At 42.2% G+C, this 27009-nt stretch overlaps 1 protein-coding gene across 4 annotated transcripts in view; it reads left to right on the forward strand.

Moving 5' to 3' along the window:
- The window catches only part of CD109 (CD109 molecule), a 226592-nt gene that overhangs the window by 27081 nt on the left and 172502 nt on the right, over positions 1–27009 (forward strand). The window contains exons 2-4 of one of the 4 annotated variants that reach the window (XM_062186366.1): positions 12335–12654; positions 19682–19801; positions 24675–24847. In XM_062186366.1, the coding sequence (XP_062042350.1) occupies positions 24793–24847 (55 nt within the window). In that variant the 5' untranslated portion in view covers positions 12335–12654; positions 19682–19801; positions 24675–24792. Of the gene's footprint in view, positions 1–12334; positions 12655–19681; positions 19802–23149; positions 23330–24674; positions 24848–27009 lie in introns of those variants that run through there. The other 3 variants (XM_062186365.1, XM_062186367.1, XM_062186364.1) reach the window with 3 other exon arrangements.

Here is a 27009-nt window from a genome sequence, read left to right on the forward strand (position 1 = left end):
TTAAATCACAATGGACAGCACATTAAGGACAGAGATCCCACATGAGGAGCAAGTGCACAGTGGCTCCTGTTGTTGACCCAACAAATTGACACTCTAGTTTATGGCGCCAGTAACCATCCTAGGCTGTCGTCATGAGTTGCCAAGGCTATGGAAGCCTTCCAAGTTTACCGACTCTGATCATATTTAGACAAGGTCATAAAAGACAGAGTGAGGATAGTAACCAATGATCCTAAGAGTGGCATTTACCAGGTTTGAACAATTATACAGCATTAAGTGGGGAAGAGGACCATCAGTACACACAGGTTGGGAGTAGAGCCATTGGTGGTAGAGTAGAGGTTATGATTACAAAGGAATGAGGCCCAAGTGCACTAGACAGGGCCTAGAACAAAGGACAGAGTCATTATTAGAGGAGCTAAGAAAGGTGCTGTCTAAGCTACAATGAAGTTTTCTGATTGAGAGGCAAATAGAACCTGACAGAAGGGGCTTGATAATAATCTGGTGGGCTTTAGGCCTTGTAAATTCAGAGGCCCAGACCTATCTATCTCTTCACTTGGGGTATATCCTAAGGGAGGTGTGAACCTCCTAGGGGAAGGCACTCTGTTGACTTTCATTACTTGGCTGGCCTGGGAGGAGAGCTGGCCAGGTAAAGGCAGGTGGCATCTCTAACAAGAAATTTACAGTTCTGCCTGCAATGTTGCTGATCCTACTTGGCCATCCCCTCAGCTGCAGTGGTCACTTTGGAAGTTGGGCTGAGTGAAGGGCTTTTCAGCTTAGAGCCAATAAGATCTGTGGCTCTGACCTGGGCATCCTTCGACTCCAGGGCAGGTCCATTTCCTGTGATCCAACTCTTGGCAGAGCTGCCAGGGCTCTTCACAAGCTGACTTCTGCTGAAGCCCAGGCTTACCACATTGAAAGCCACTGCAGTGGACTGGCCTGTTGGGTCTGCTTGAGGGCAGATCACTGTACAGATCAGCCATTAATAGGCCTGCCACCCATTGCTTCTGATGCCGAGCTTTCTTTTCCTCCTGGTTTGTGTTAAAGCACACCAGAGGATGCAAGTCAAGGGAGTGCCCAAGTCCCATCTCTAATCTTCGGTGGCCTGAACTACAAGTCTATAGTCACAGGCATGTTCCATAGTAGTTTTTGTAAGGTAGACAATGCCCATGAGGAAAATTATATTCTCACTTTAAAACTTTCTTTCCCTTTGGTCTGAAAGGGAGGTTTTTTCTACTTACTGTATACTTCACTGATGGCGAAGTGAATCTAGCTATGAGATTATTATTTAAGCTCTTATTTTGGCTATGCTATTGCAGAAAAATGTTAGCCATCTCTTTTATAAGGTCTAAAGATTAAATTGTGCATCCTACAGATTCCTTCATAATAGAATTAGTTTCCTACCTTGAAGAGAATAGAGAAATGAAAGAACAAGTTGGGCTTAGAATAGAGAAATGAGGGAGCAAGTCCTAGATCGCTTGCTGACAATAGCAATATCACATGAATACTTAGCAAACCGTTTCAACCATTAGATAACAACTTAAGAAAACATTTACCAGAAGGTCCAATGCCTTCTATAAATTTTAAGAATCATGTATTTGAAAACACCTCTTAAATATCTAACATGGTGTAGTTTGTTTAGCCAGTAAACTTAAGCACAACCATCTAAAATGTTTTTAGTTTCTTTCTACCAACAAGTCTAAAACATATGATACACAGATTCAGGTCCCACAAATTAAAATGTATCTTTGATTGATTTTCGCAGCTTAAATTTATGGACAATCTTATCTATAAGCCATTTAAAATAAAACTCTTAATAAAATTTTCCCATGTGGACATACAATATGTACACACATATAATATAGCATAATAGACCAATATAGCATTTTTAATAATAGCTTTTAAAATCTTTAACTCTTTTTGTCGATTGCCAATTGATTTGAATTGCTTTTTCTTTTTAGTAACCTCAGTTAACCATACTTTCTCTCAGTTGGTACTGTTAATACATTATTGGCTTCATCTGTTTACAGAGCCATCCCAAAGTACTGAATACAATAAAAGTGGCTGGAAAAAGTCCATAGGAACCTATAGGAGGACAGCTAAACACAGAACCAACAACGCTTTAGTTTTATGAGCAGCAAATCATATATAACTGTGGATGACAAAAGACTTTAAGTCGCCATGTTTAAAATTATAAACTCATCAACCAACAAGAGGCACTTGCTTACTTCACAGTATTTTTGAAAGCACCTGTAGGATTTTACAAGTATTTAACCCTTTAGGCCTCTGCGGCTTTCTCATTAAGATAACTATCATGTCTAGTAACACAAAATCATTAGACTTTTTAATTCTCAAACATTTGTATTAATAGCATTTTCCATTATAGAACTTAAAGTTTGGTACCACATCACATCTTGACATTACTTCCAATATAATCCAAATAGCCTGATTAGTTGGTGTCTCTATAAGATGAGAGACATAGGTCCTTCGATTTTTTTCAGTTGGGCCCAAACTGGAAAAACCAAAGTCCAGGATTTACTGGAATTTTTAGAGTCCAGATTGTTTGAAACTTTGATTTTTTGAATGCCTGTCAAGAATGCCAAGAAGGCTCAAAATCCAAAATATCTGGTTGAAATAAGATTCCTTATAATCATGACATAACATAGACTAAATTTGATCATTGTTACAAGGTGATTATTCAAATCTTTGAAAATAAGCACATATTTAAATAACCCATAGCTCTTAATAAAAATGCAGCTGTTTTTGAACAATTAGAATTTAACAGACATCAAGAGAACATAACAGATTACTTCAACAAATTGCTTTAACAGAGCATCAGAGTTTAATTCTATGTCAAAGAGAAATTGAGCTTACTGTGATCTTTTGCTGTGAGGTTTCCTTCCTTTACCTTCTTTCATATTGGTGACCATGTTTCTGTGTTTCTGTGTGTAACACATCTCTAAGCATCTTTTGTAGGGCAAGATGAGTGGCAACAAATTCTTTCAGTTTCTGTTTGCTATGAAAAGTCTAAATTTCACCTTCATTCACAAATGAGAGCTTTGCAGGATATAATATTCTGGGCTGGCAGTTTTTCTCTCTTAGTACCTGGGCTATGTCTCGCCATTCCCTTCTAGCTTGTAGGGTTTCTGATGAGAAGTATGCTGTGAGTCTAATTGGAGATCCTCTAAGAGTAATCTGACGTTTCTCTCTTGCACCTTTTAGAATCTTTTCTTTATGTTTCACTGTGGTGAGTTTGATTACAACGTGTCGTGGTGAGGCTCTCTTTTGGTCATGTTTATTAGGGGTTCTATAAGCTTCCTGTACTAAAATGCCTCTGTCCTTCTCCAAACCTGGGAAATTTTCTGCTAGTATCTCACTGAAAATGCCTTCTAATCCTTTCTCCCTCTCCATGCCTTCAGGAACTCCTAGAACCCGAATGTTAGGTTTTTTAATAGTATCCTGTAGATTCCCGACAATATTTTTTAAATTTCTAATTTCTTCTTCTTTTCTTTGGTTTGCCTGTTTCCTTTCCTGTTCTCTGTCTTCTAAGTCTGATATTCTCTCTTCTGCTTCACCCATTCTGTTTTTAAGGCTCTCTAATGTGTTTGTCATTTGATCTACTGAATTCTTCATTTCATTATGATTTCTCGTCACTATCACAGTTTCTTGTTCTACTAGTTGTTTCATTTCATTTTTGATTCCTCCTTAATATTTCATTTTCACGAGAGAGATTTTTCTATCTTGTCCATTAAGGATTTCTGTAGTTCAAGCATTTGTTTTTGAGAACTTCTTAATGTTCTTATCAATTTTTTGAGATCCGCTTCTTGCATTTCTTCTATCTCATCATCTTCATAATCTTGAATTGGGGTGTCTTTTTCATTTGGTGGCATCATAGTGTCTTCCTTGTTCTTGTTACCTCGGTTTTTGCGTTTGTTGTATGGCATGTTGGAGATATTTGGTTTCTTCACTGTGGTGTTTTTTCTTGTTACACTATGGCTCTATATTAAGTGGACTGTCTGCTTTCGGTGGAGCCTTAGAGGCTTGAGATGAGTGTGGCCTGAGAGCTGTGTTTGGTTCCTCAGGGTTGAGGGTGTGTCAGAGATGACACTCCCAGGTTAGGTGTGGTAAATCTCTTTTTTTTTTTTTTTGATTCAAAAGGGACGTAATTCCACACAGCTGAACGTAATTGGAGGTAGTTAGTAGGCGAATGATATACCCACAGGAGCCAGAGATCGGAAGCTCTTTCCCAAGGACCACACAGGGAATCTCTGCTGCCCTCAGTGTGGGCTCCAATTCTCCTGCAGTCTCCCACTGGGTTGCCAAGTTAGATCCTAATCTCCTGTTATTTCACCCCTCCCCCCAGAGTCAGGTTTTTCTGCTAGGCTCAGGGCCAGTGCAGACCTGAGGTTGCCCTGCTTATGACGTATCTCCAAAATGGCGCCTGCTCTTTGTCTTGCTAGCCTTTGAGGGGTGAGCGGAGAGAGAGAAACTCGTGTCCGTATCAGTCACTTTTTTTTTTTTTCCTCTCTCTCTTCTAGTTAGCCTGGTGAACTTTTCCTCACGGGGTTTCAAGCCTCGTTCCCTCTAGCCTCCTCTTTCCGCTTTCCCGCTGGTGTCTCGGGCTATTGAGGTTCGGCTCACCTCGCGTTCCATCACTGGTGTGTTGAGTCTGCCGCTGGTGTCCCGAACTTGGGCTCCCACGCTCTCCACGCAGGTCCACTGTGAATCACTAGTTCCAGAAGAGTTTCCTCTGCTATTTCTTCCCCTACTCTTCCTTGACCCTGCAGTATCTCCACTTTTATTAACCTGTGTCTTGCCGAACTATCAATGTGCTGCCTTCCTATTCCGCCATCTTGCCGCTCTCCCTGCATTTTTTTTTTACTAAGTTTTGTAGAATCACTTAAGTGTTTATATGCAATATATAATTTTAAAGAAACAAGAAACACTGAATTTAAAATTAAAACATGTTTTATTATTGCTATTATTACTAATTATTGTTATTATTTGAGAAACAGATGGAAACAGACTGCTCCCATTGGATGGTTCACTCCCTAACTGGCCCCAGTGGCTGGAGCTAGACCTAGGTCAGAGAGAGCAGCAAGGAACTCAACTCCAGTCTCCTACATGGGAGGCAGGAGCACAATTTCCTGGACCATCACTGCTGCCTCTCAGGGTCTGCATTAGTAGGAACCTAGAATCAGGAGGCAGAGCTGGGCATCAAACCCAGGCATTCTGACGCCAGATGTAGACATTTCAACTGCTAGACTAAATGCCCACTCCAAATTGTGCATATTTATTAAAGGAGGTAGAGCCTAGACTTCAAGTCAAGATTTTTATACATGGGGCTGGTGCTGTGGCATAGCAGATAAAGCCACCATTTGCAGTGCCAGAATCCCATATGAACGCCGGTTAGAGTCCTGGTGCTCCACTTCTACTCCAGCTCTCTGCTGTGCCTGGAAAAGCAGTGGAAAATGATCTTGTGTTACTAGACATGATAGTTATCTTAATGAGAAAGCCGCAGAGGCCTAAAGGGTTAAATACTTGTAAAATCCTACAGGTGCTTTCAAAAATACTGTGAAGTAAGCAAGTGCCTCTTGTTGGTTGATGAGTTTATAATTTTAAACATGGCGACTTAAAGTCTTTTGTCATCCACAGTTATATATGATTTGCTGCTCATAAAACTAAAGCGTTGTTGGTTCTGTGTTTAGCTGTCCTCCTATAGGTTCCTATGGACTTTTTCCAGCCACTTTTATTGTATTCAGTACTTTGGGATGGCTCTGTAAACAGATGAAGCCAATAATGTATTAACAGTACCAACTGAGAGAAAGTATGGTTAACTGAGGTTACTAAAAAGAAAAAGCAATTCAAATCAATTGGCAATCGACAAAAAGAGTTAAAGATTTTAAAAGCTATTATTAAAAATGCTATATTGGTCTATTATGCTATATTATATGTGTGTACATATTGTATGTCCACATGGGAAAATTTTATTAAGAGTTTTATTTTAAATGGCTTATAGATAAGATTGTCCATAAATTTAAGCTGCGAAAATCAATCAAAGATACATTTTAATTTGTGGGACCTGAATCTGTGTATCATATGTTTTAGACTTGTTGGTAGAAAGAAACTAAAAACATTTTAGATGGTTGTGCTTAAGTTTACTGGCTAAACAAACTACACCATGTTAGATATTTAAGAGGTGTTTTCAAATACATGATTCTTAAAATTTATAGAAGGCATTGGACCTTCTGGTAAATGTTTTCTTAAGTTGTTATCTAATGGTTGAAACGGTTTGCTAAGTATTCATGTGATATTGCTATTGTCAGCAAGCGATCTAGGACTTGCTCCCTCATTTCTCTATTCTAAGCCCAACTTGTTCTTTCATTTCTCTATTCTCTTCAAGGTAGGAAACTAATTCTATTATGAAGGAATCTGTAGGATGCACAATTTAATCTTTAGACCTTATAAAAGAGATGGCTAACATTTTTCTGCAATAGCATAGCCAAAATAAGAGCTTAAATAATAATCTCATAGCTAGATTCACTTCGCCATCAGTGAAGTATACAGTAAGTAGAAAAAACCTCCCTTTCAGACCAAAGGGAAAGAAAGTTTTAAAGTGAGAATATAATTTTCCTCATGGGCATTGTCTACCTTACAAAAACTACTATGGAACATGCCTGTGACTATAGACTTGTAGTTCAGGCCACCGAAGATTAGAGATGGGACTTGGGCACTCCCTTGACTTGCATCCTCTGGTGTGCTTTAACACAAACCAGGAGGAAAAGAAAGCTCGGCATCAGAAGCAATGGGTGGCAGGCCTATTAATGGCTGATCTGTACAGTGATCTGCCCTCAAGCAGACCCAACAGGCCAGTCCACTGCAGTGGCTTTCAATGTGGTAAGCCTGGGCTTCAGCAGAAGTCAGCTTGTGAAGAGCCCTGGCAGCTCTGCCAAGAGTTGGATCACAGGAAATGGACCTGCCCTGGAGTCGAAGGATGCCCAGGTCAGAGCCACAGATCTTATTGGCTCTAAGCTGAAAAGCCCTTCACTCAGCCCAACTTCCAAAGTGACCACTGCAGCTGAGGGGATGGCCAAGTAGGGTCAGCAACATTGCAGGCAGAACTGTAAATTTCTTGTTAGAGATGCCACCTGCCTTTACCTGGCCAGCTCTCCTCCCAGGCCAGCCAAGTAATGAAAGTCAACAGAGTGCCTTCCCCTAGGAGGTTCACACCTCCCTTAGGATGTACCCCATGTGAAGAGATAGATAGGCCTGGGCCTCTTTACTTACATGGCCTAAAGCCCACCAGATTATTATCAAGCCCCTTCTGTCAGGTTCTATTTGCCTCTCAATCAGAAAACTTAATTGTAGCTTAGACAGCACCTTTCTGTGCTCCTCTAATAATGATGACTCTGTCCTTTGTTCTAGACCCTGTCTAGCACACTGGGACCTCATTCCTTTGTAATCACAACCTCTACTCTACCACCAATGGCTCTACTCCCAACCTGTGTGTACTGATGGTCCTCTTCCCCACTTAATGCTGTATAATTGTTCAAACCTGGTAAATGCCACTCTTAGGATCATTGGTTACTATCCTCACTCTGTCTTTTATGACCTTGTCTAAATATGATCAGAGTCGGTAAACTTGGAAGGCTTCCATAGCCTTGGCAACTCATGACGACAGCCTAGGGTGGTTACTGGCGCCATAAACTTGAGTGTCAATTTGTTGGGTCAACAACAGGAGCCACTGTGCACTTGCTCCTCATGTGGGATCTCTGTCCTTAATGTGCTGTCCATTGTGATTTAATGCTATAACTAGTACTCCAACAGTATGTTTCACTTTGTGTTTCTATGTGGGTGCAAACTGTTGAAATCTTTATACTAAATTGATCTTCTGTATATAAAGAGAATTGAAAATGAATCTTGATGTGAATGGAAGGCGAGAGGGAGCGGGAGAGGGGAGGGTTGCGGGTGGGAGGGAAGTTATGGGATGGGGAAGCCATTGTAATCCATAAGCTGTACACTGGAAATTTATATTCTTAAATAAAAGTTAAAAATAAAAAAAAGATTAAAAAAATAAAATGCAGCAATCTCATTCAACTCCAATTTTCTGTTTTCAGAGGAGATAAGTCATTTTAAACTCTGATACATTTCTATATCAATTTTCATCTTTTCCATTGGCTCTCCTTCTCTTCATTGAGGTGCTAACAAGATATATTACTTAGGTTGTAGTAATTTAGGGCAAAATTTTTGGTCATAATTTCCATTTTCTTTGTGATAACATTTTTCTGTTGAGTATTATTAGCTACTTTTCTGTTTCAGTCTTTTCTTTAAAATTAAATTTTCTTGTGTCTGTGTGTAAATCCTGTTTGGCACAAAAATAATTGAGGGGCTGGCGCCGTGGCTCAATAGGCTAATCCTCCGCCTATGGCGCCGGCACACCGGGTTCTAGTCCCAGTCGGGGCACTGGATTCTGTCCCGGTTGCCCCTCTTCCAGGCCAGCTCTCTGCTGTGGCCAGGGAGTGCAGTGGATGATGGCCCAAGTCCTTGGACCCTGCACCCCATGGGAGACCAGGAAAAGCACCTGGCTACTGCCTTTGGATCAGCGCGGTGCGCCGGCTGCAGCACGCTGGCCGCAGCGGCCATTGGAGGGTGTACCAACAGTAAAGGAAGACCTTTCTCTCTGTCTCTATCTCTGTCCACTCTGCCTGTCAAAAAATAATAATAATTGAGGAAAATTTCAAACATATAGAATTAGAGAGAAGAGTAAAATGTACCCCCATATAGGCAATACCTATCTCCAACACCATCAACTTCAGTCCCATCTCAATCCTCACCCACTCTCCCACTTCTGCATTATTATTGTGTTAAACTATATTTAACATAAAATGTATTATTTTAACCATTTTAAGTTTGAAGTTCAGTAATATTAAGTCTGCTAATATTGTATAATCATAACCACTGTTAGGGATTGAGTAGGATTTTTTCTCTCCAAAACTCATACAGAGTATGACATCATACTCTGATGTCTTAACCTTTTTTTTGTTTTAAAGATTTGTTTGTTTATTTGAAAGGCAGAGTTAGAGAGAGGAAGGGACAGAGAAAGAGAGAGAGAGAGGGAGAGGGAGAGGGAGAGGGAGAGGGAGAAAGAATCTTCCATTCGCTGGTTCACTCTCCAAATGGCCGCAGAGGCTGGAGCTGGACTGATCCGAAGCCAGAAGTTTCTTCCCTGTCTCTCATGTGGGTGCAGGGGCCCAAGGACTTGGGCCATTTTACACTGCCTTACCAGATGGCATCAGCAGGGAGTTGTATCAGAAGTAGAACAGCCAGGACTTGAACTGGTTCTTATATGGGATGTTGGTACTGCAGGCAGCACTTTACCTGCTACGCCAAAGCGCCAGCCCCAATGTCTTAATGTTAATAATTGATTCATTAAGGGTGGTAATTTATCTAATTGTGGAATCTAGGAGTTGGGACTGGTGGCAGATCTTTGGGTCACTGGGAGCATGTCCTCTGGAAGGTAGTTCTGAGAGGTTTTTATGCTTTGAGTTCAAGTTTGGCTTAGATTCTCTCTGCTTCCTGTCTCACTGTAGGAGCCTGCCTCTGTGGCCGCCACTACCCAGCCTCTACCAGAAGCCAGACTGTGGGGCTGCCTGGTCCTGCAATCTTCAAGCTGTGAGCTGAAATAAACTTTTTCTTTCCCAAAGCAGCTCTTCTCATATTTTAGGCAAAGTGACAAAAAAACTGACTAATACAACCACCTTCCACCACCAGAAATTTTTATTTTTCCAAACTGAAACTCCCTAGGCATCAAACACCTCTCCATTCTCCACTCTCCCTAGGCCTTGGTAATTACCATTCGCTTTTCATTCCTATAAATTTGACTACTCCAGGAATTTCATTAGGTGGAAAGGAACAATATTTGTCCTTTCACTGTCTGGCTTATTTCACTTAGCATAATTTCTTTAAGCTTCATCCATGTTGTAATGTGTCATAATTTCCTTTCCTTTTCAGTTGAATAACATTCCATCATACCGCATTTTATTTAGCTATTAATAGACATCTGGATTGCATCCGCCTTTTGGCTATTGTGAATATTACTGCTCTGAATGTGAGTGTGTAAATATCTATTTGAGTCACTGTTTTCAATTCTCTTGGGCTAATACCCAGAAGTGGAAAGTTGGATCATATAGTAACTCTGTGCTATTTTTTGATGAACTGCCTAATTGTTTTCCACAGAAGCTACAACATTTTTTTTAAGATTAATTATATTTATTAGAAAGGCAAAATTACAGTGAGAGAGAGAGAGAGAGAGAGAGAGAGAGAGAGAGAAACTGAGAAAAAGAAGTGTTCCATCTGCTGGTTCAATCTCCAAATGGTCGCAACGCCCAGGGCTGGTCCAGAATGAAGTCAGGAGCCAGGAGCTCCAGAAATTCTGGGTCTCCCATGTGGGTGCAGGGGTCCAAGGACTTGGGCCATCTTCTGCTGCTTTCCTATGTGCATTAGCAGGGAGCTGGATCAGAAGTGGAGCAGCTGGGACAAAACTGGTGCCCATATGGGATGCTGATGTCACAGGAGGTGGCTTTACTCGCTGTGCCACAAATGCTGGCCTTGGCTCCAACATTTTTAAAAAATGGTTTATTTATTTGAAAGGCAGAGTGACAGAGAGAGAGAAAGAAAAAGAGTAAGAGTGAGAGCAAGAGTAAGTGATAACTTCCATCACTGGTTCATTCCCCAAATGACTGTAATAGTCAGATCTGAGTCAGGCCAAAGCCAGGAACTCCATCCTGGTTTCCCACATGGGTGTTAGGGGCCCAATCTTTCTCTGTTTTCCCAGACACATTAGCACAAAGCTGGATCAGCAGCAAGACAGCCAGGACTCAAAGTGGTCCTCTCATGTGGGATGCCAGCAATAGAAGCAGTAGCTTAACTGGCTGTGTTGTAATACCAGCCTCCATATAGATCATGAAATGATGATCAAAAATAAGCTAATTATTATATCCATCACATCATATAGTACTATTTTTTTTTTAATTTGACAGGTAGAATTATAGACAGTGAGAGAGAGAGACAGAGAGAAAGGTCTTCCTTCCGGTGGTTCACTCCCCAGATGGCTGCTACGGCCGGCGCTGAGCCGATCCAAAGCGAGGAGCCAGGTGCTTCTTCCTGGTCTTCCATGCGGGTGCAGGGGCCCAAGCACCCGGGCCATCCTCCATTGCCCTCCTGGGCCACAACAGAGAGCTGGACTGGAAGAGGAGCAGCCGGGACTAGAACCGGCGCCCATATGGGATGCCAGCACGGCAGGTGGAGGATTAACCAAGTGAGCCACAGCGCTGGCCTGTAGTACTATTTTTGATGTGGTGAAAATATTTAAGATCTACTCTCGGCAAATTTCAAGAATACAATGAAGTACTACTAATTTCGGTCACCATGTTGTAACATTAGATCTCCAGAACTTCTTAATCTTTTGTAACTAAAACTTTCTCAGCAGGAAGTTGGGAACTTAATCTGGGTTTTCATGTGGGTAGCAGGGACTCAACACATGCCATCACATGTTTCTTCCTGGGTGTGCATTAGCAAGAAGCTGGAATTGGGAGTGGAGCCACAGTTCAAATTCAGGCACTCCAAAAGGGGATGTGGGTATCTCAAGTGGTGGTTTAATGGCTAGGCCAAATTCTTACACTAACATTATTAATTTTTATACATTGGCATTGAATCCTGTAACTTTGTGTGTTTTTTTTTTTTTGTCTTTAGGATGACAGGATTTTTTTTTTAAGATTTATGTATTTACTTGAAAGAGTTACACAGAGAGAGGAGAGAAAGGTCTTCCATCTGCTGGTTCACTCCCCAACTGGCCACAGTGGCCAGAGCTGTGTCGATCTGAAGCAAGGAGCCAGGAGACTTCTCCGGGTCTCCCACACAGGTGCAGGGGCCCAAGGACTTGGGACATCTTCTACTGCTTTCCCAGGTCATAGCAGAGAGCTGGATTGGAAGTGGAGCAGCCAGGACTCGAACCAGTGCCCATATGGAATGGACACTGTAGGCAGTGGCTTTATCTACTACGTCACAGCACTGGCCTCTTAACAGATTGTTGATGGAGCCTTTAAGATTTTCCATAACTAAGACTGTGTAATTTACAGAGACAGTTTTACTTTTTTCTTTCTGATTTGGGTATCTTTTATTTCTTTTTCTTGGCTAATTGCTGTGGCAGAGATGGTCAGTACTATATGGAACAAAAATGGTGACAGTGGACATCCTATCCTTGTCTTGGTCTTGATCTTAGATAAAAAGTTTTCAGCTTTTATATGTTGTTAACTGTACTTTTATCATCTATGACTTTTAGGTATAGAAGATATGTAGTGGAATAAGGCCATGTCAAGATGGCCGCTGGTAAGCAAGCATCAATTACTCAGGAATGGCTTCAGAACCAACCTGGCAAAGGAGCCTGCCTGGCAACAGGCAGTAATTGGTTAGGGCATAAACCGCCCCTTGACTGGATTGGCTGCCTCAGCTATATAAGCTGCTGGACCAACTGAAATAAAAGAGTCTGCAGGCTGCTTGCCTCTGGCCCACTTTCACCCAACTCCTGGGGTCTGTGTGGTGACTCCGTGCCTCTTGCCCCCACCGTGTTCCTCCTCTCAGAAGGAATCCACAGAAACAAAGGTACATTCCTTGTATACCTAATTTGTTGAGAGTTTTTGTTATGAAAGGATGTTGTGTTTTGTTAAATGTTTTTTTTTCTGTATCTATTGCAATGATCATGATTTTTATCTTTGATTCTGTTAATGTCATGTATCACATTTATTAATTTGCTTACATTAAACCATCCTTACATCACAAGGTTGAATCCTACTTGATCATGGTGTGAAATCCTTGTATTATGCTGTTGAATTCAATTTGTAGTATCTTATTGAAATTTTAATCCTATGTTTATGAGGGATATTGGCCTTTAATGTTCTTTTCTTGTATTGTCTTTGGCTGTGTGTTAGGACTATATTGGTCTTGTGAAACAAGTTTGGGAGTGTTTTCATTTTTTTTTCTTTTGGAAGAATTTGAGAAGGATTGGTATGAATTCTTCAAATATTTGTCAAAATTCACCAGTGAAGCCCCCCATCATAGAATCCTGGGAGGTTTTTGACTATCAATCCAGTTTCCTTACTTGTATTGATCTGTTCAGATTTCATTTCTTCAGTCTTGGTAGTTTGTATGTTTCTGGGAATTCATAGATTGCTTCTAGATTATCCATTTTGTTAGATACAATTGGTCAAAATAGTCTCTTATATCTTTTGTATTTCTGTGGTATCAGTTATATGTCTTCTCTTTATTATTTTGTTCATTTGCTTCTCTTTCTTTCTACATATAGATGAAAGTTTATCAATTTTGGTTATACTTTCAGAAGACCAACTCTTAGTTTCATTGATCTTTTCTATAATATAAAAATTATCTATTTAATTTATTTTTGCATAATTATATATTACTTCCTTGATGTAGGGCCAACATGAAATCTTGGTCCATGGAAGCTGACCTATGGCTAGGACAGGCTTGCTCCTTAGGTAGGTAAGGATGGGCTTAATCCTGAGCCTGCTGGTGCCAGCCTGGTGATGAGTTTATCAGGGTGTGCCTGGAGTCTGGATCCATTGGAGTGTGACTGACAACCAGGCACAGGGGTTAGGTCTGTAGCCTGGGGACTTGGAGTAGTCTGGCATGGGTGATCACTGGAGTGGGATAGATGCCAATGTCCATGACAAAGTCAGCTTCTCATTTCACTATTTGTCCCACACATGGAGGGTATCTTTTTTCTTGCTGTACAGTGCTGAGTGGCTTGGGGGAGAGGTAATTTAGATAATGTGAAACTCCCTTCCTACCCTTTTTAATGCATCTTTTCTTATTTCTGTGCTTCATTCTAGTGGTATAATCTTTCACCTGGATTCTTTAGCTCTTGTGAAGATACTTGGTTATGGATGTTTGTTTAAATTGATGTTCTTTTTAAGATTTATTTATTTTCTCCCTAGGCTCTAGTCATGAGTTGCCAAGGGTATGGAAGCCTTTAGGGTTTGCCGACTTTGATCTTATTCTGATAGGGTCATAGTCAAAGTGGAAGTTCTCTCCTCCCTTCAGAGAAAGGTACCTCCTTCTTTGATGGCCCCGTTCTTTCCACTGGGATCTCACTCACAGAGATCTTTCATTTAGGTCTTTTTTTTTTTCCAGAGTGTCTTGGCTTTCCATGCCTAAAATACTCTCATGGGCTCTTGAGCCAGATCCGCATGCCTTAAGGGCTGATTCTGAGGCCAGAGTGCTGTTTAGGACATCTGCCATTCTATGAGTCTGCTGTGTATCCTGCTTCCCATGTTGGATTGTTTTTTCCCTTTTTGATTCTGTCAGTTAGTATTAGCAGACACTAGTCTTGTTTGTGTGATCCCTTTGACTCTTAGACCTATCAGTGTGATCAATTGTGATTACTGACGCCATAAACAAGAGTGTCAAATTGTTAAATCAACAACAGGAGTCACTGTGTCTCGTGTGGGATCTGTCCTTAATGTGTTGTCCAATGTGAAGTAATGCTATAACTAGTACTAAAACAGTATTTTTACACTTTGTGTTTCTGTGTGGGTGCAAACTGATGAAATCTTTACTTAGTATATACTGAATCGATCTTCTGTATATAAAGAGAATTGGAAATGAAAAAAAAAACTTGGTGTTAAATTGGAAATTGCATAGAAAATTAATTAATTTTTAAAAAATATCATGTAGGATCTCTGTCCTTAATGTGCTGTACACTGTTATTTAATGCTATAACTAGTACTCCAACAGTATTTTTCACTTGGTGTTGCTATGTGAGGGCAAACTGTTGAAATCTTTACCTAATATATACTAAACTGATCTTCTGTATATAAAGAGAATTGAAAAATGAATCTTGATGTGAATGGAAGGGGAGAGGGAGTGGGAAAGGGGAGGGTTGCGGGTGGGAGGGAAGTTATGGGAGGGGAAGCCATTGTAATCCATAAGCTGTACTTTGGAAATTTATATTCATTAAATAAAAGTTAAAAAAAAGAGATTTATTTATTTTAACATTTTTGTTGTTTATTTTGAGAGAGAGGCACCAAAGCTGGGCTAGGCAGACTGAAACTGGGAACCAGGAACTCATATTCTCCCATGTGGGTGGCAGGAGCCCAGCCACTTGAATCAGCCAACGCTGCTATCTGCCAGGGCCTACATCAGCAGGAAGCCAAAACTAGGTTTTGAACCCAAGTACTCTGATATGGGATACAGGCATCTTAACCACTAGGCTAAATGACTGTACCAACCATTTTTAGATCTGTGCAATCTAATTTGGTAGCTATTAGTTACATGTGGTACTTAAATGGACATTGATTTAAGTTAAAATAAAAAATCTTCAATTTCTCAGCACCCTAGTCACATTTCAAATGCTTGATGACCTCATGTTGTTGGTAGCTACTGTACAAGGGCAGGCAGAATACTTTCATTATCACAGAAAGTTCTTTTGGACAATACTGGTTAGATCTGTTAGACATGTTGTTATTCTAATATTCATTTTACAATTATTAGCTTGAAAACTTCTATAAAGAGAAATTTCCCCATATCTACTATTTAGTTGCCCAGTGATACAGTTCTTAAAGGAAAGATGGGATAAAGATGAATCCTTTCCCTTTAATAGGTTCATAGACTAGCATCCACCAATAGTGAATAATTAAAAAAATGATTTCCCATTCATGAATTTAGAGATATTTCATCTTTCTTCCATCCTACCTGTCTTCCCTTCCTCTTTTCTTTTTTTATTGATTAGCTAAATTCCTGGTCAACAGATTATGGCCTTGGCCAAACTCTGGTAACTGTCTGTGGTTCTTGCCATGTATGTGGGAAACCTGGATTGACTTCGTGGCTCCTGATTTTGGCCTGGCCCAGCCCTGCCTATTGTATACATTTGGAGACTGAACTCACAGGTGGAAGATCTCTGTCTCTGTATCTCTGTTTTTTGAATAAATAAAAAGGTTTAAAAATGTGAAAAACATGATTTAGAAATGATGAAGCATTGTAATTAAATCTTTGCATTGTCAATACTTTTATTCTATGTTATAAATCAACAAAGCATGCTTACCTATCAACAACTATGTAATTATTTTCCACTTCAAAAACCACTAGTGAGAATTATAATGACATTTCTTTTTTATTGAGTGTTGTAATTTCCCTTGAGTTTCTAAATTTCTTTCTCTCTTTTTAAAACGTAAAAAACATATGTATTTGAAGGGGGAGAGAGAGATAGAGAGAAAGAAAGAGAAAGAGATTGGGGGAGAGAGAGAGATATCTTTCAAATGCTGGTTTACTTCCTCAATGCCCACAACAGCCAGGGCTGGGGCAGATTGAAGCCAGTAGCTCAAAACTCCATCCAGGTCTCCCACATGGATGGCAGGGACTCAGGTACTTGGGCCATGATTTGCTGCTTTCCTAGGAGCATTAGCAGGAAGCAAATCAGAAACAGAGTGGCTGAGATTCTTGGATACGGGATGTGAGTGTCCCAAGTGGAGGCTTAATTGCTGTACCACCATGCTTGCCCCTCACAATGCTTTCATTGTGTTATTTTACTTAATCATAATCCATTTTTCTCAATTTCTGTATATATATTCTATTAGATTTCTTTTATTCCCCCCTGAGAATTGCTCCTAACATTCTTCTGGTTGGAACTTCTCTTTCCATTGCTCTCTGGGGTTATAGATACTGTTTCCTTTTTCCTGGCTTATTTCATTGGCTTGCTAAATATGTCCTCCTGAAGAAACTTCCTAAAAAGAGTTTGTGGAGGTCAAAGTTTCTGAGCCATTCCTTTTCTGAAAATGTTTTTAGTCTATCTTTACTCGTGTTTGATATTTTGTTTAGACACAGAATTCCAATTTTATTTTTTAACTTTTTAATAAGTTTGATGCCATAGCATTAAGCATTTTTTAAAAGATTTATTTTTATATGAAAGTCAGAGTTACAGAGAGAGAAGGAGAGGCAGAGAGAGAGAATCTTCCATCTGATGGTCCACTCCCCAATTGACTGGAACAGTTGGAGCTTCCGCTGATCCGAAGCCAGGAGCCAGGAGCAAGGAGCCTCTTCTGGGTCTCCCACATGGATGCAGGAGCCAAGGACTTGGGCCATCTTCTATTGCTTTTCCAGGCCATGGCAGAGAGCTGGATCATAAGTGGAGCAGCCGGGACTTGAACTGGCACCCACATGGTATGCTGGTACTGCAGGTGGTAGCTTTACTGGTTATGCCACAGCACCGGCCCCAGAATTCCAATTTGAAATCTAGACCTTCATGTAGAAGGTAAAGGATGAACTTCGCTATTATTATTATTCCTTATTACTTTCTTTATCATTCCCTGACTTCTCATGGACAGTAATTTCTTCTATACATCTGTGCTTAAGAGATTTTGGGGAGACTATTCTGCTATTCTGTGAAGAATTTTATATAAACAGTTCTCAAATAAATGATGAATGTAAGTAGATATTGATTTCATATATAATATTTCTGAAATGTTACAAAATTTGAACATGTAAAGATGAAACAATTAGGCGTAGGATGTGATAAATCAGCACCTAATATATCAAAGTTTGTCCCAAAGCCAATCTTACTGGTCTGAGAATCAAGGGGAGGAAACAGGAGAGGTTCCTCTATTACCCCTAGTGGTCCCCTGGGAATATTTTTCTTTCCATTCCTGCAACGTCAGACCTTTGGCTTAGAGGTCTCAGTTCCATGACAGGGATGCTTCCACTAGGGCACACTAGTGGAACCAGAAGTTAACCAGACACTAGTTAACCAGAAGTCGATACTGCCACTTGGTGACGTGGGGCTCCTCATGCAGGTGAGTCACCAGTGAGAGAAGGGGTTACTCCATTGGCTGGAGTGGCTAAATGATGCTGATTATCAAGGGTCTGCCACTGTGCTATGGGGTAAGAAATATTTCTGGAATGCAAAGATACACTGGGGCGTCTCTCTGTGCTCCTAGGTCCCATAATGAAAGTCAGTAGGAAGCAACATAATATGAGGGGAACTGCTGAAGACTCAGATCCTTTAGGAATGAAGATTTAGGTCGCTGTACCACATAAAGGACCATGAGCAGGGAAGGTGCTTACTGAGAGCAAAGGAATAAGTAGTGCAAGAAGGTATTTATAGGTGGCGCCACGGCTCAATAGGCTAATCCTCCACCTGCGGCGCTGGCACACCGGGTTCTAGTCCCGGTTGGGGCACCGGATTCTGTCCCGGTTGCTCCTCTTCCAGTCCAGCTCTCTGCTATGGCCTGGGAGGGCAGTGGAGGATGGTCCAAGTGCTTGGACCCTGCACCCGCAAGGGAGACCAGGAGAAGCACCTGACTCCTGCCTTCGGATCAGTGAGATGCGCTGGTCGCAGCGGCCATTGGGGGGGTGAACCAACGGCAAAAGGAAGACCTTTCTCTCTGTCTCTGTCTCTCACTGTCCACTCTGCCTGTCAAAAAAAATAAAAGAAAAGAAGGTATTTATAGATACCATCTACCACCACATGACTAATAGCAAAAATAAGGGCTGAGATTTATTTGCATTTCCTTCTTTTAAAAATTTTAAAGGTAAGACAAATCACTTTTTAAACATTTTATTTATTTATCTTTAAAGATTTATTTATTTATTTGAAGAGCAGAGTTACAGAGAGAGAGGGAGAGAGGGAGAGACAGAGAGATATCGTCCATCTGCTGGTTCACTCCCCAAATGGGTGCAACTGTCAAGGTTGGGCCAGGCCAAACAAATCCAGGAGCCAGGGATTCCATCCGCATCTCTTATTTGGGTACAGGGGCCCAAACTCTTGGGTCATCCTCCACTGCTTTTCCCAGGCACATTATCAAAGAGCTAGATCAAAAGTGGAGCGGCCAGGACTCGAACCAATGACCATATGAGATGGTGGTGTTGCAGGTGGCAACTTAACCCACTATGCCAGAACATAGGCCTCTTTATTTTTGGAAAGAGAAAGAGAAAAAGAGAGACAAAGAGGTCTCCCATCTACTGGTTCATACCCAAATTTCAGCAACAACTGGGACTGGGCCAGGCCAAATCCAGGAGTCTGGAACTCAATGCAGGTCTCTTACATGGCTGGCAGAGACCCAACTACTTGAGCTGTCAACTGCTACCTCTTAGGGTTTGCATTAGTAGAAAGCTGGAATTGTGAATGGAGCTGAGACTCAAACCTAGATACTCTAAGGAGATGTGGGTTTCTGAAGTGGTATCTTAACCACTAAAGCAGACGGTCCCCACCCTCCACCATGCATTGCCTTCTTATTTTGATAAAAATACTTTTGTATATTAACTAATAGTCTTCCTTCTTCCTCTCATTTCTCTTCTATTTGACATAAGTTTCTAGCAGTTTGCCTTGTATCTTGGTGTTTGAGTGACAGGATATCAAAGGGAGAACATGATGAAGCTAGAAGAAGCAGGAACACATAGAAATATGATTAGAGGAAATTTGTAGCCTCTTTTGGGGAGAGGATTAGGGTGGTTTTGGTTATACCAGGGATAGTGATATCATGTTATGTGAAACCTTGATTTTTGTGTCATTTTTTTGGTTAAGTTAAATGTAACTAAAAGGGGGATGCCAAGTTGATGAGGTGTGAACTTGGGTGGTTTTGTTCTGTGCCAACTCACCTAAGAAGGAATTGAATTTTTTTAGATTTCCCTTCCCTGCTTCTAGCTGGTGTTGACCACCAGATTCATTTGGTGTGAATTTGGAAGCCAGCAGTGAATCAGAAGCCATATTTTTCACTCCCTGATGGTGAAGACATGGCACCAGGTAAGTGGGGACATTCGCCCCTATTATTATTGATGTGGCACCTCACTTTGTGGTTGGGGGGCTGCCATCAAGCCCATAGTTTCCCCAGTTCCCAGAGGGTCTCCTCCTTCAACTTTCTCTGAATTGTGGACCAAGATACTATACAACCCTAGGTGAAGGGTGTCAGCTTCTCCTGCAGATTACCCATAGTACTGAAGCTGGAAGTAGTAAGAGAGACAGGGCTTCCTGTTCTCTGTCAAGTTTTCCTTTTCCTCATTGACATTTAGCTTTCTTCCCCTGGTTGATTTATGGCGACTTTAGGCTCAGCACTAGACCCAGAGGCAATGGCCTGTGTGGCTGGCCCCGCTAGCTCCCATGATTCCTCAGAGTCTGTCTCACTCACAGTGGTTCTGCCTCTCTTATTGAACCATGTCCTAAAGACAGCTCAGGAGAGACATGATAGCAGTGTGGAGTTCTTGTCCCAAAGATCATGCAGCTTTCATGGGGAAACTACATTTGTTTTTGGTATAAAAATCAATGAACTTTGTTGAAAAGAGTGTCTAGGATTCTCCTTCAGAGGCTATTTAGAAAGGTTTTCCATCTGCTGGTTCACTCCCCGAATACCCACAATAGCCAGGGCTATCCCAGGTCTAAGTCAAGAGCCCAGAAAGCTTCTTTTGGGTCTCCCATGTGGGGGGCAGGGCCCAGGTGCTGACTCATCACTTGCTGACTCACATGATGTATTAGCAGGAAGCTCAGCTGTAGATGGAGGGGCTAGGACTTGAAGCAGGTAGTGGCTTAACTTGCTGTGCCACAATACCTACCTGGTTGTTTTCTTCTTAAAGGAAAAATAACCTGTAGTCATTGAGGTAAACTTGACAGATATAGGTAATCATCAGAATACTAATAATAATTTACTGAGTACCCTTCAAGTCTTTCTTCAGTCCACATGAGGGAGCTTCAAAACATTTTTGGAAAATGTGTGTTATGAAAAAAGTGTGTGATCACTTTCCATGAACTTTTGAATTATTCATGCATCCATATCTGGGTACACATAAATTGTATGTGTATGGAAATGGAATCACATTTGTTTTATAAAACAGCATCCCCCCAGAATATTTCATGAATATTTGTGTCTAAATGATTAAACAGTGTCCAATTCAACGACATAATTTTAATTATATCACAGTATTCCATTGCATAGCTATGCAATAATTTATTTAACCCGGATCTCTTATTGTTAGATGTTCAGGCTATTTTCAGTTTTTTCCTAATTAATTGAAAAAAAAAAAAAAACAGCTCTGAGATGAACTTTTTTTTTTAATGAGTTTCCTCAGTTTTTTTTTTTTTTAAGATTTATTTTATTTATTTGAAAGAGTTACAGTAAGAGGTAGACATAGAGAGGTCTTCCAACTCCTGGTTCACTCCCCAAATAGCTGCAATAGCTGTGCCAATCTGAAGCCAGGAGCCAGGAGCTTCTCTGGGTCTCCCACTTGGGTGCAGAGGCCCAGGGACTTGGGCCATCCTCCGATGCTTTCCCAGGCATATTAGCAGGGAGCTGGATTGTACTTATTTGAAAATGAGACAGACAGACAGACACACACACACACACACATGCGCACACATGAGAGAGGGAGGGAGGGAGGGAGAGAGAATCTTCTATTTTACTTCCCAAATGCCCACAATTAGCCAGGGCTGGGCCAGGCTGAAACCAGGAGCCAGGAACTCCATCCTGGTTTCCCACATGAGTGGCAAGAACTGAAGTGCACGAACCATTATCTGCTGCTCCTCAGGCGCCATGAGCAGGGAGTTGGATCGGAAGCAAAGTAGGTGGGACTTAAACCCAGGAGTGGCTTAACTCGCTGCACCATGATGCCCACCCGAACCTGAATTTATTGATCTCCTTTAATAAAGTGAAAGCTTGAGAGAAGAATTATCAACTTCCTTTGCACCTTAGAGAGCCCCCAGAGTTGTCCCTACTTGTAGCCCCACCGTGGCTCACCTGCTGACATAAAGCAGAATCCTAGATAAGCCAAATCAGTAGTTCTTGAACACATTGGAGCGTCAGAAGCACCGATTTGGATGCTGTCGTGTTGACCACACGTGGCCCTGATCCTCTTCTCTGAGTTACAGAGGTGAGGAGGCCAGATGAGCAGCGGCAGCTGTCAGGAGCCCTCCGCACCTACGGCCCTGCTCAGGCTTAACCACGCCCGAGTCCTGCCTGCACAGGAAGCCACCACTAAAGACAGGCTGCCCGTGGGAGGAGACGTTGAGGATTTCTGCAGGCTGCTCGGCAGGGTGAAAAAGGGTGGCACAGGAAAGGGAGGAACGCCAGTTCCTGGACTCCGGAAGCCGCAGTTTGTCTAGGTGCTGCTTGCCCCTTATTTAGCACTGAGCTTTCCCTGAGACAAACCTCCGGTGACCTCTTTTCCGGTTGCATTTTGCCCCCATGGTAAAACGTTACCAAACACGAATTAGAAAGCTGACGTTGTCAAGGACCGAATGTGCCGCTCTTTCAGTCGTTTCTGGCAGTTCCCTGCTTTTATGGTGTAGTCATGGTGAAACCTGAGTCATCTGAAGACTGGGACGTTGCCAAGGTGGGCGGAAGGGTGCAGAAAACTCGGGATGTGAAGAGCAGGGCGGCGCAGCTGCTGGGCCACGGGCACCCATTCCGACGGGAGAGCCGCCTCACCCCTAATCGTGCTAAGACAAATTGCCGCAAGCTTTATGGTCCTAATGAATACTTCCTGTGGCAAATGTGTTTGTAGAGACAGCTGCAAGGACACACGCATCTTCCCAGGCTTCTAAGCAGCAACACCTTACTTTTGCACGTGCCAGAATTCTTTTATCCTTTTTTTTTTTTTTTTAAAGGCGAGAGACCCCGTGGCACTTTCCTGTGGGCAGGAAAGCAGTATACCTCAATTTTTGTTTTAAGCAGAAGAAAAAAGTTTTCCTCTGTCCCTACTCATATACATTGAACGACTACCCAGAAAACACGCCCGTTTGGGTGTGTGTGTGTGTGTGTGTGTTTGCCATTTCTCTACAATTCTGACTCATAGTCTGGAGGACAATGACTGATTTTTTCCCACTTCACATAGCTGCTGTGAATCTCGGCTCACAAGGGTGGGCCTATTCCTGCACTCCGGGCCCGGTGGGTCGCGCGCTGAGCGTACACAGCGCGAGGAGCCCAGCGGGCGGGGAAGCAGGGTGCTGGGGACAGGTCGGGCTGACAGCGCCCAGAGACCGGGATCTACCCACCCCCGCCCCCCGGGCCGTGATGCGCGTGCTGGGGGTGGAGCCGCCTAGTCCCGTCCCAATTTAGAGCTCTCCGCTTCTAGGCGCGCCCATTTCAGATTGCTAAACTCCACAGTCAGGAGGGAAAAAAAAAAAATCCGGGAGGAGGTGGCAAGCCACACCCCGCGGTGCCCGAGAGTTTCCCCAGCAGAGGAAGGCCGCCCAGGCAGACGCCGGCGAGATGCGGAGCCCGCCGCTGCTGACCGCCGCCCACCTCCTCTGCTTGTGCTGCGCCGCAGTGGCCGCGGCCCCCCGGTAGGAGCGCGGGGCGGGCGCGCCCTGGGCCCCGGCTGAGGGAGGCTGCGGGAGGCTGTGGAGGCCACACTGCAGCCCGCGCGCCGGCGGTCCCCAGCTGAGCACCGGCTGGAGGTTTGACCCTCGGTGGCTGCAGTGTGGCTCTCCCTGGGACTGATAGTTTCTTCTCCCTTGGAGTTGGTCAGGCGTCTCTCAGGCTATCACGGCTTTCTGAGGAGACTCGTTTTACTTTTAGTCCATGTTGCCTCTGCCTTTTGCTTTTTAACATTTTGCTCCCAGATAACCTGCTGCTTCTCTCCAGTGCATGATGCATATATTTTTCTAAAGAGGGCGTCTCAGCTTTGACATTGTCAGTGTGTGGCTGAGGTGACCAAGTGTGGGTTCAGATGCAGCTCCTGGAGGAAGATAACTAACATGAGCTCCCAGATCATGGAAAGTGCCCCATCCCTAAAGAGTTTTGCAGTTGAGTCCTAACCCTTAGCTTCTGCAGAGAATCTGCTGCTTGGAGGCCTGATCTGGTCTGCTACACCTGGGAGTTTCTCCACGGGCAGTTTATTTTCAGACGGTGTTGGTATAATGATTGCTTTACCCACCTTGGGTGCGTGCTAGAGCAAAAGGCTTTGAAAAAGAAAACAGGCAGACATCCTAGCTTTTTTTTTTTTTTTTTTTTTTTTTTTTTTTTAACAAGAAAACCATCTGCTAGGATAAAGGCCTTTGCACAGAAGCTCGGAGTCTTGTACTAGAACAGTAATTTCTGCAAGCCTCTGTGTAAGCCAGGTACACCCTGGCTCTTCCTGTGCTCGTTGGAGTTCACAAGATGGAATTAATAATGCAAACCTGGGGCCATGGTGTAGCCTAGAAGTTAAGACATGGATGAAGACGCGGATCACCTGGATTGGAGTACCTGGGCTTGATGCCTGGCTCCGGCTCCTGCAGACCCTGAGAGGTAGGGGTGGCGGCTCAAGCAATTGAGCTGCTGACACTCACATGAAAGACCCGGGTTGTGTTCCTGGCCTCCTGAAGCCCCAGCTTGTGGGCGTTTTGGGGAGTGAAGTAGCAAATGAGAGCTTTTTCTGGCTCTCAAATAAATAAAAATGAAATGAAATGTGACACAGGCCTTCCTCTAAGAGTGGTGCATGAATTATTGCATTAAAATTGATGTGTGGGGATTGTTGTTGTTTCAGTAGCATTCAAATGCTGTTGCTAAATAGAGCAATGGAACAATATTAATTGTTGGCCCAGTATGCAGAATCTATCTCACTATCTTTGAAATTTGAGGATCACAAAAGAATGATTGGAGAAGTGAGGCTAAGAAACTGTCTTTCTCTGGTTGGGAATTCTTTAGGCCCCGGTTTCTGGTGACAGCCCCAGGGATCATCAGGCCTGGAGGAAATGTGACTATTGGAGTGGAGCTTCTGGAACACAGTCCCTCACAGGTCACTGTGAAGGCGGAGCTGTTCAAGATGGCATCAAACCTGAACGTGTCTGTCCTGGAAGCAGAAGGGGTCTTCGACAAAGGTAGGATGAACAGCACGGCTCCTTACCCTCCTGCAGTAATACTTGGACTGTGTTAACAGAACCACAGGTTAGGTAATTAGTGTAACAGAGTACCCCCAATTTGCAGTGGCTCCCAAAACACACCTTTAACTTCCATTGTGTAATTCTGTAATTCTCGTTTATGTAAGTCCAAAATGGTGTTCCTGGGCACTCTTCCAAGTGGAAACTCAGATAACTCAGGTTTTCTTTCATTTGTGGTTCCATCATCCTCACCAACATGTGACTCCCAAGACTATGGAGGAAGAACATGGAGTTTCTCGTATGTGAGGTTTTTCTGGACTAGGCCTGGACAAGCTCCTGTCACCACTGCTTGTATTCAAATGGCAAAAGAGGCTGGGAAATGTAGGCTGCACGTTTCCCACAAGGAAAAAGCTCATCTTTGACAAAACCATGTGGATTTGCTATGGAGGATTTTACTACATAGGCCTCTGGGAAGGAACAGAAAAGCCACACAGTAATTTAAAAAAATTTATTTTTTAGAAATAAATACAAATTTCATGGGTACAGCTTTAGGAATATAGTGGTTCTTACCCCCATTCCCGCTCCTGTCCCACCCCGCTCCTGTCCCACCCCTTACTCCCTCTCCCATTCCATTCTTCATTAAGATTCATTTTTAATTATCTTCATATACAGAAGACCAACTCTATACTAAGTAAAGATTTCAACAGTTTGTACCCACACAGACACACAAAGTATAAAGTACTGTTGAAGACATGTTTTACCGTTAATTCTCATAGTACAAGTCATTAAAGGCAGAGGTCCTACATGGGAAGTAAGTGCACAGTGACTCCTGTTATTGATTTAGCAATTGACACTCTTATTTATGATGTCAGTGATCACCTGAGGCTCTTGTCATGAGCTGCCAACCACACAATAATTAAAATCTAGTTTTGTGGGGGTATATCTTAATGCTTAAAGTAATAGAAAAAGGAAAAAGAAAAGTAGAGTGAAATGTGAGCAATTTGTGGAAGCACAAATCATTCTTACCTACAGTCTGGCCCTGTATTAAGAATGTTTTATTTTTCAATACTAAGGGAAAAATAATTTTCTTTCTAGGGAGAAGGGAGTCACTACTTAAGCTTTTCTCAAAAAAAAAAAAAAGGCTTTTCTCATTAAAATGAATATTTATTGTATTTTTTTCTAATCATGAGAGCAATAAATGCTGTGCACTTACAACTTGATAAACACTGGAAGCAAAGGAAATAAGCCAAAATCACTGGTAATCCTACCACCCAGATATAAACACTAGAAGAATGTAGCAGGTTGTCAAAGGCCAGAGATCAGGGCATGAATTTCTAAACAGTTAAAAGTTTTCTTTCAAAGAAATCATTGAAGGGCACGTAATGAAGGGTGAATGGCATTCCACATGAGCTCATTAAATAAATACTTGTCGCCTACCAGCACAGAGAAGTTGCCCATCATGAAAGGAGATAAAATGAAAGATTTTGTCTACATTTGTGGCTCTTTCCCCACTGGAAATTGACTGACCACCTGGGTAAATTTGGGGCGGGATTCAGGAAGAGAGGCTGTGTGTAACGGCCAGCCCGTGCCACTTTATCTCCCATAGCAGCAATGTCGGAAATGGAGAGAAAGCATAGGTGTGATCTGGTTTGGGTCCTGGCACAACGGTCATACTCCTGTGATCTTGGACAGGTTACTTACTTGCTCTGATCATCAGTTTTCTCATTTGTAAAATAGAGGTAATGAAACTAACTTTGAAGTGTAGTTATAAAGTTAACAACAGTATATAGTACTCAATACATGACAACTGCTAATACTACTGGTAGTAATAATACTGAAGACAGGGTTGCATACAGTACCACTTTCTGTACATGGGGGAAGATGTCAAGTTTCACTAGTGAACTGTCATTTCCAAAAATGAATGTATCTTGGTCTTATGAGAGTAGCTAAAGAAAATATTGAACTACAAAATCACAGGAGATAATAATTAAGGTAGTTTCATATTCATTATTTATTAAGAATTTATGAGTTTGACTCTACTGGTATGGCAGTTTTACAGCAATGCAGAGGTCCTGGAATAACATAGAGGATTCTGATGAGTATTTGGGCTCTGCTGGGTGTTTCTATGCTGTTATTTTAGAATTTCTCCCATATTTTCTGCA

The sequence above is a fragment of the Lepus europaeus genome, chromosome 3 (assembly GCF_033115175.1).
Source record: "Lepus europaeus isolate LE1 chromosome 3, mLepTim1.pri, whole genome shotgun sequence".
NCBI classification, from domain to species: domain Eukaryota; kingdom Metazoa; phylum Chordata; class Mammalia; order Lagomorpha; family Leporidae; genus Lepus; species Lepus europaeus.